General features: G+C 57.7%; 1 protein-coding gene across 1 annotated transcript in view; it reads left to right on the top strand.

Annotated features, from left to right (window-relative positions):
• The window catches only part of ACVRL1 (activin A receptor like type 1), a 10,556-nt gene that overhangs the window by 539 nt on the left and 1,396 nt on the right, over nucleotides 1-8,621 (top strand). Inside the window, exons 2-9 of the mRNA XM_015886869.2 lie at nucleotides 2,266-2,336; nucleotides 3,439-3,663; nucleotides 4,070-4,287; nucleotides 4,374-4,473; nucleotides 4,781-4,927; nucleotides 4,998-5,273; nucleotides 6,705-6,902; nucleotides 8,301-8,431. Coding sequence (XP_015742355.1) covers nucleotides 2,270-2,336; nucleotides 3,439-3,663; nucleotides 4,070-4,287; nucleotides 4,374-4,473; nucleotides 4,781-4,927; nucleotides 4,998-5,273; nucleotides 6,705-6,902; nucleotides 8,301-8,431 — 1,362 coding nt within the window. The 5' untranslated portion in view covers nucleotides 2,266-2,269. The remainder of the gene's footprint in view (nucleotides 1-2,265; nucleotides 2,337-3,438; nucleotides 3,664-4,069; nucleotides 4,288-4,373; nucleotides 4,474-4,780; nucleotides 4,928-4,997; nucleotides 5,274-6,704; nucleotides 6,903-8,300; nucleotides 8,432-8,621) is intronic.

Here is an 8,621-nt window from a genome sequence, read left to right as displayed (position 1 = left end):
TTGGGGTGGCTGTAGGGTGCTATAGGGCCCATTGGGGTGGCTGTGGGTCTATGGGGCCTTTGGGGTGGCTGTGGGTCTATGGGGCCACTGGGTGCTATCCTGCAGCCCACCCTGTATCCCTATAGGTGAGTGCTGGGGGGCTTTGGGGTGGCTGTGAGGATGCTGGGGGTCTATGGGTGCCGTCCTGCAGCCCCCCAGCCCACCCTGTATCCCTATAGGTGAGTGCTGGGGGTTTATGGGGCCACTGTGTGCTGTCCTGCAGCCCACCCTGTATCCCTATAGGTGAGTGCTGGGGGTTTATGGGGCCACTGGGTGCTGTCCTGCAGCCCACCCTATATCCCTATAGGTGAGTGCTGGGGGGTTTGGGGTGGCTGTGGGAATGCTGGGGGTCTATGGGGCCACTGGGTGCCGTCCTGCAGCCCCCCCAGCCCACCCTGTATCCCTATAGGTGAGTGCTGGGGGGGGTTGGGGTGGCTGTGGGGGTGCTGTGAGTCTATGGGTGCTGTCCTGCAGCCCCCCCAGCCCACCCTGTATCCCTATAGGTGAATGCCAGGGGGTTTGGGGTGGACATAGGGACGGGTCTGTGGCCCCATGTGGGTCTATAGCTCACTCTACTTCCCTGTAGGTGAATGCTGGGGACTTTGGGGTTTACTTTGGGATGCTGCGGGTCTATGGGGCCACTGGGTGCCATCCTACAACCCCCTGCCCACCCCTCACCCCCATTTTCTTCCCTTAGAGCTTCCATTGCATTTAGTTGCAGGGGGGAACCCAAAGCAGCTCCACATCTGGGGGCTGTGTGTGTGTTGGGGGGGGGGGTTCAGCTGCTTTTCCCAATGGGTTTTCAGCTGGATCAGGATCTGGCCCCATTCCTGCTGCACACCATGGCAGTGGGGCTCGTGTTGGGGTGGTGAGAGATTGTTTTGGATGGGGGTGAGCACGGGTTTGTGGTTCTGGGTCTGTTTCCAATGGGGACAAGGAGCAGGGAGTGCAAAGCAGGGCTGAGGGCATGAGCAGGGCAGAGTGTGGGGCAGCAATGGGGGCTGCTGCTGCAGTGTGCAAGGGTGGGTGTGCATGGGGACTGTGCAAGGGTGGGTGTGCAAGAGTGGGTGTGCATGGGGGGTGTGCATGGGGGGTGTGCTTGGGGTTTTGCAAGGGTGGGTGTGCATGGAGAGGAATGCAAGGGGGGTGTGTGCATAGGGGTTGTGCATGGGTGTGTGTGCAAGGGGGGGTGTGCATAGGGGTTGTGCAAGGGTGGGTGTGCATGGAGAGGCATGCAAGAGGTGCATGCAGTTGGAGGTGTGCAAGGAGTGTGTGTGCAAGGAGATGCAGTTGATGGAGGCCTGAGCAAGGAGTGTGCGCAAGGAGATGGAGGTGTGCAAGGAGGTGTGAGCAAGGAGTGTGCGTAAGGAGATGGAGGTGTGCAAGGAGGGCTCTGTGCAAGGGGAGCTGTGTGAGAAGCGAGCAACTGGAGGCGGCCAAGAAGTCACCTGCAAGAGATGCACACAAGGAGGGGTGCACACATGGAGGTGTGCAAGGGGGGGCGTGCAAATGCGGCCCACCTATGAGCCGTGTTTGTAGGTGCAAAGGCTGCACCATTATCCCGGTTGTGCGCTCACATGGCGCAATGGGTTTGCTCTGCTCGGCGCTTCCTCTGGACACAGCGATCTATTTTGGGGAGGGCCAGCCCTGTTGGAGCGCTGCTTTGCGTGACCCGCCGCTCCCCATCAAGGGCAGAATCTAAACAATCTTGATTCCTGTCCCGGCCCCACGGGTTGGGCTCCTTCAATTGCAGGAAACGCCGCTTTGGCCGTGTTTATATATATGGGAACAGTGGGGAGACGGCGGAGGGAGAGACTTGGGGAGGGGGGAGAGGGGAAGGGAGGGGGCATGGATGGGTCGTGAGAAAAGCTCTGTCTATGGGTTTGCTGTGGGGTCTATGGGGTGTTGGGGGGGGATGTGAAATGGTGTGTAAAGAGAGGAATAAGATGGAAAGGAATGGAGAAGGAAAACTTTGCACTGATGGGAATGGAGCTGGGGGGCAGCGGTGGAGATGTGGGGTTTGGGGGGGGTCCTATGGGTGAGTTTGGATGCGTGGTCCCTCACCCCGTTCCCATGAAGGGCCATAGACTGGATTTCCAGAGCTGGATCCCACTGGGCAGCACATCCCTTCCTATGCGACTGCTCCCATCCCAAACCCAATGCACTGAGGGCTGCCCCACTGCCTCCTCCCCACATCATCCCCATCATCCCCTTTCCTTCCTATAGGAAAATGCCCCCCAGAGCCCGTGGTGGGGCCGTGCTGGTGCTGCTGAGCCTCTCGTTGGCCATCGCTGCCGGTGAGTAGCCAAGAAATGGGAGCAGCCCCAACAGCCATTGGGAAACCCAACTGAAACCCAGCAGAAATGGAGCTGATCCTCAATCCCAGGGATCCAGGCTGGGATCACCCTTCCCCTCCCCACCCCCATCACCCAAAGCTTGGCTCTATGAGAACCATTATGGGGCCATAGTGGGACTGTGGGCGTCTGTCTGTCCCCCTGCTGCTGTCTGTCTGGCCGCCCTCGCTCTGAACTCGCTGCTTCCAGGAGGGTTTTGTTCCGTGCCAAAAAGCAGAGCTAATTTGGGAGGAGGGAGAGCAGCAAAAAGGGATGAGCCCAAAAACAACATCCCACAGTCCAGGTCCAGCGTTCCCCATGGGCAGGATGCAACCCCAGCTGTGCTCTGCCAGATGGGTTCAATCAGCTCCATTGCATTCCATGCAACGGAGGCACGACTCCTGGTTGGTCCATCTTTGGCATGGATATCATTGACCCCAAAAACAACCCAGTGTTGGATGGGTGGATGATCAACCCAACACTGTGATCCCCTCCAGTGTCTCCCGACAGCCCCAAGTTGTTCTGGTGGTCTTTGGCAATGGGTTGCGTTGACCCCAAAGCCAACAGCACTCCAGTGTTGTATGGACAACGGTCCCCAACCCTGTGGTCCTCTCCAACATCTACTGGTTGTTCTGGTTGTCTTTGGCAATGGGTTGCGTTGACCCCAAAGCCAACAGCATCCCAATGCAGGCTGGAGCTAAATGGATGATCTCTCAAACCTGCTGTCCTCCCCAGTGTCTACTGGTGGTCCCAATATGGTCTGAGGGTCTTTAGCATTGACCCCAAAGCCAACAGCACCCCATGGACAATGGTTCCCTACCCCGTGGTCCTCTCCTCTACTGGTGGTCCCATGTTGGTCTGGTGGTCTTGGGCATGGACAGCATTGACCCCAAAGCCAACAGCACCCCAGTGTTGAATGGACAACGGTCCCATCTACTTGTGGTCCCATGTTGGTCTGGTGGTCTTTGGCATGGACAGCATTGACCCCAAAGCCAACAGCATCCCAACGCTGGATGGATGACGTCCCCAACCCTGTGACCCAAAGGTGATTTCCTCGTGCCCGCAGATGAGCTGCAATGTGCATGCGACATGCCATACTGCCCCACACCCACCTGCACCGGCAAGGTGTGCTTCGTCAGCAAGAGGAGGGAGGCAGGGAGGGTGACCCAGCACAAGGGCTGCTTCTCAGAGCACCTGCTGGAGAACTGCAAGCCCTACGTGATGGAGCACTTCGGCGTCCGCTGCTGCAATGCCAGCATGTGCAATGCTGAGCTGGAGATCTACCTGAGAGGTACGAGGCTCTGGGCTGTCCCCTTTGAGGGGTATGGGGGATGTGGGGATGGGGTCTCTGGGTCTCCAGGTCATCCCCCTCTTTGCTTGGTATCCCTGGGGTTGTTTTTTCCCGTGTGGGGTGGGTGCCCCCCAGTGCCTCTCATTGGGTTGTGTCTGCAGAGCTGCCGTCTATGGGTGACCCCAATGCCGGCCCACTTTACCCATGCAAAACACCTTCACCCTCCCCATCCCAAACCCCAAGGATCTCTGCCTTCTCTCACCCTTTCCATATCCATCCCCAAGCACCAAGAACTCCACCACCCCCATTTCCAAGCCCAAACACCAAGGCATCAAGACCTCCACCCACCTCCATGTCTAACCCTAAGCATCAAGTCAAACCCCACCTTCATTCTTCACCCCACCAGGAGAAGAAGCCCTGGGACAGTCCCCTTCCCTCTCCAACCTCCTCCTGCTGATCTTCGTCCCGCTGCTGACGCTCCTCATCCTCGTGGCTCTCACCATCCTCTTCCTCTGGAAGCTGGCCCAGCATCGCCGCAAGAGGCTGCTCCTCTTCAAGCACAGCGACCTGGGGGACACGGACTTGATGCTGAAGGCATCCATGGTGGGAGACAGCACGCTGGAGGTGGGGAAGCTCCCTGGGGTCCCCATGGTGTCCTGGGGGTGTGGGGTGACCACCCATCTCACATCGCTGCCGTCCTGGCCCTATAGGATTTGCTGAATGATGACTGCACCACGGGCAGCGGCTCAGGGCTGCCCTTCCTTGTCCAGCGCACGGTGGCCCGGCAGATCACCCTCGTGGAGTGTGTGGGTGAGGAGAGCAGAGATCCAGCCCCATTTGCCAAAACCCCATAGAGACACTGAGCTCTCCCTTGTCTCACTGGGAGAGAGCAGTTGGGTGGGTGTGTGGGGGTTGCGTTGGCCAAGGTCAACCCAACGCAAGAACAAAGGGTCCTCCATCACCCCATTGCTGTTCCACAGCAGAAACTGACTGATTGTTGGGACTGAGGTGAGGTTGGACCAGACGATCTCCAGCTCTATGATTCTATAGGGCTGGGATGGGGTGAAGGTTGGGGTCTGGAGGGGGTCCATGCATCACAGTGCTGTGGTCATGGCAGGTAAAGGGCGTTATGGCGAGGTGTGGCGAGGTGTGTGGCAAGGGGAGAACGTAGCCGTCAAGATCTTCTCATCCCGGGATGAGCAGTCGTGGTTCCGTGAGACCGAGATCTACAACACGGTGCTGCTGCGGCACGACAACATCCTGGGTGAGTGGGGAGATGTGGGGATGGGGATGGTAACACATGGCTCCATCACCCAACTCCTCTCCCCATCCAGGCTTCATCGCCTCCGATATGACCTCGAGGAACTCCAGCACCCAGCTGTGGTTAATTACTCACTACCACGAGAAGGGGTCTCTCTACGACTACCTGCAGAGGACAACCCTGGATGTGGAGACCTGCCTGGGGTTGGCAGCCTCCATCATCTGTGGCCTCGTCCACCTCCACGTGGAGATCTTTGGCACACAGGGCAAACCCGCTATCGCTCACCGTGACCTGAAGAGCAGGAACATCCTGGTCAAAAGCAACCGTCAGTGCTGCATCGCCGACCTGGGTGAGACTGAGCTCCTTTGGGCCACATGGTGCCAACCATCCATCCATCCATCCATCCATCCATGCATCCATCCATCCATCCATCCATCCAGATGTTCCTCCATCCTTCCATCCATTCCTTCATCCCACTCTCCATCCATCCAAACCCTCATCCCTCCATCCATCTAACACTAAATCCAATGCTACATCCATCCAACCAACCCTCCATCCATCTGTCCAACCCTACATCCAGCCAGCCAGCCTCCCATCCATCCAACCCTCATCCCTCCATCCATCCAACCCTACATCCAACCCTACATTCATCCAGCCAACCCTCCACCCAACCCCACGTCCCTCCATCTAACCAACCCTACAACCAACCCTCCATCCATCCCTCCATACAACCCTTCATCCATCCGGCCCCCCATCCACCCCTATATCCATCCATCCAACCCTCCCTCCATCCAACCCTCCATCCCTCCAACCCTACAACCAACCCTACATCCATCCAACCAACCCTACGTCCATCCCTCCATATAACCCTCCATCCCTCCATCAAACCCTACAAACAACCATCCATCCATCCATCCAAACCTCCCTCCATCCTTCCATCCAACTCTACAACCAAGCCTACATCCATCCAACCAACTCTCTCTCCACCCCTCCATATAACCCTCCATATAACTCTCCATCCCTCCGTCCATCCATCCCTTGAGTCCATCCATCCCATCTGAGTCCATCCATCCCTTGAGTCCATCCATCCCTTCTGAGTCCATCCATCCCTGAGTCCATCCAACCCTCCGTCCATCCAACCCTCCGTCCATCCAACCCTACACCCCTACAACCAACCCTACATCCATCCAAACAAGCCTCTCTCCATCCCTCTATATAACCCTCCATCTACCTCTCCATCCCTCCATCCATCCAACCCTACAACCAACCCTATATCCATCCAACCAACCCTATGTCCATCCCTCCATCCAACCCTACAACCATCCATTCATTCATCCAAACTTCCCTCCATCCAACTCTACAACCAAGCCTACGTCCATCCAACCAACTCTCTCTCCACCCCTCCATATAACCCTCCATATAACTCTCCATCCCTCCATCCATCCAACCCTACATCCATCCAACCCTACACCCCTCCATCCCTCCAACCCTACAACCAACCCTACATCCATCCAACCAACCCTCTCTCCATCCCTCTATATAACCCTCCATCTACCCCTCCATCCCTACAACCCTACAACCAACCCTATATCCATCCAACCAACCCTATATCCATCCAACCAACCCTATATCCATCCAACCAACCCTATATCCATCCTGCCAACCCTNCAACCAACCCTATATCCATCCAACCAACCCTATATCCATCCAACCAACCCTATATCCATCCAACCAACCCTATATCCATCCAACCAACCCTCTCTCCATCCCTCCCCCCCAGGCCTGGCCGTCATGCACTCCCAGGGCAGCGACTACCTGGACATTGGCCACAACCCTCGCGTTGGCACCAAACGTTACATGGCGCCGGAGGTTCTGAGCGAGCAGATCCGCACCGACTGCTTCGAGTCCTATAAGAAGACAGATATCTGGGCTTATGGCTTGGTGCTATGGGAGATCACCCGGCGCACCGCAGTCAATGGTGAGCACAGAGCAGCCTCAGCCTCCAGCCCTCCTCCTCCTTCTCCTCCTCTTCCCCTTTTTTTTTCCCCTGGCCCTGCAGATTAGCTGTAAATTATAAACACTGTAATCTGGTGTCAGCACCCGGCTGGCTGATTAAAGGGCCCATTAGGCTCAATCAGTGCTTTGTTTGTTCGGGAGCTGATTAGCAAACAAGCAGCATCCAGGGGGCGGCTGGCTGAGCTCCAATGGGACCTGCAGGGCAGTGGGGTCCCCACGGGGGTCCCCTCATCCCAACCCATCCCAAAGCCCATTAGTGCTGTTAATTAATTGATGGGTGCTGGAAGCAGAAGGACCCCCCCCCCCCCTTCTGGCACAGTCTGGTTGGGTTAATCCCACTGACCGCTCGGGGGCTCCTTTGGGTTCAGTATTTACTCTGAATTACTGCATGGGGTGACCATCACACAGCACCCCCAAAGTTTAAACCCCCATAGGGTCCCTGGGTCAGTGGGGGTGGAGCTGGGGGCCAATGGGACCCCTGAGTCCCGTTGTGGGTGTGTGGGGTGGGGGAGCACAGGGGGGTTAAACCCAATGTGTGGGGACAGATGGAGGCACTAAGTGGGATTAGTGGGGCCGGCTGGCGGGGTCGGGTGGGAGAGGGGCTGAGGGCAGGGCTGGAGACCCCTGACCATCCCAATGAGGTCCCATGGTGCACCCTGATATAGGGCTGGAGTCTCTGCTCCCCCCCATAACCACCCCAATGAGACCCCATAGTGCACCCCAGCATAGGGTGGAGCCCATGTTGACCAAACCATCCCATTGAGGCCCCATAGAGCAGCAGAGCTGTGCACCCCATGCACCCTGCTATAGGTTTGGAGCCCCTAACCCCCCCAGACCACCCCAATGAGACCCCATAGTGCACCCCAGCATAAGACTGGAGCCCCTGAACCCCCAAACCATCCCATTGAGGCCCCATAGTGCAGCAGAGCTGCACACCCCACACACCCTCATATAGGATTGGAGCCCTAATCCCCCCAGATCACCCCAATGAGAGATCCCATAACACCCCCCCACATAGGGCTGGAGCCCCCATGCCCCCCAGACCACCCCAATGAGACCCCATAGCACACTTCAACATAGGGCTGGAGCCCCTGTGCCCCCAAAGCATCCCATTAAGGCCCCATAGAGCATCAGAGCTGTGCACCCCACACACCCTCATATAGGGCTGGAGCCTTTCTGCCCCCCAGACCACCCTAATGAGCCCCCACAGCACAGTCCAACATAGGGCTGGAGACCGTGTGCCCCCAAAGCATCCCGTTAAGGCCCCATAGAGCATCAGAGCTGTGCACCCCATGTACCCTCAATAGGGCTGGAGCCTTTGTGCCCCCCAGCCCACCCCACTGAGCCCCTCACCCCATAGGCATCGTGGAGGAGTACCGGCCGCCCTTCTTCGATGCGGTGCCCAGTGATCCCAGCTTCGAGGACATGAAGAAGGTGGTTTGCATTGAGCAGAGAACCCCCACCGTGCCCAACCGCCTCTTCTCAGACCCGGTGAGACTTTGGGCAAACCCCTCAGCCCCCCCCACTTGTCCCCATTTACCCCCAGGGCCCCCATCCCCCCTTTGCTCCCAGGTACCACATACCACCAAGGACCCCCTCTGTCCCCCCCTTTGCCCCCAGGCACTTTGTACCCCTAGGACCCCCCAGTCCCCTCTTTAATCCCAGGACCCCCCTGTCCTCC

The sequence above is a fragment of the Coturnix japonica genome, linkage group LGE22C19W28_E50C23 (assembly GCF_001577835.2).
Source record: "Coturnix japonica isolate 7356 linkage group LGE22C19W28_E50C23, Coturnix japonica 2.1, whole genome shotgun sequence".
Classification (NCBI taxonomy): Eukaryota; Metazoa; Chordata; class Aves; order Galliformes; family Phasianidae; genus Coturnix; species Coturnix japonica.
This window is presented reverse-complemented; position numbering and strand designations above follow the sequence as displayed.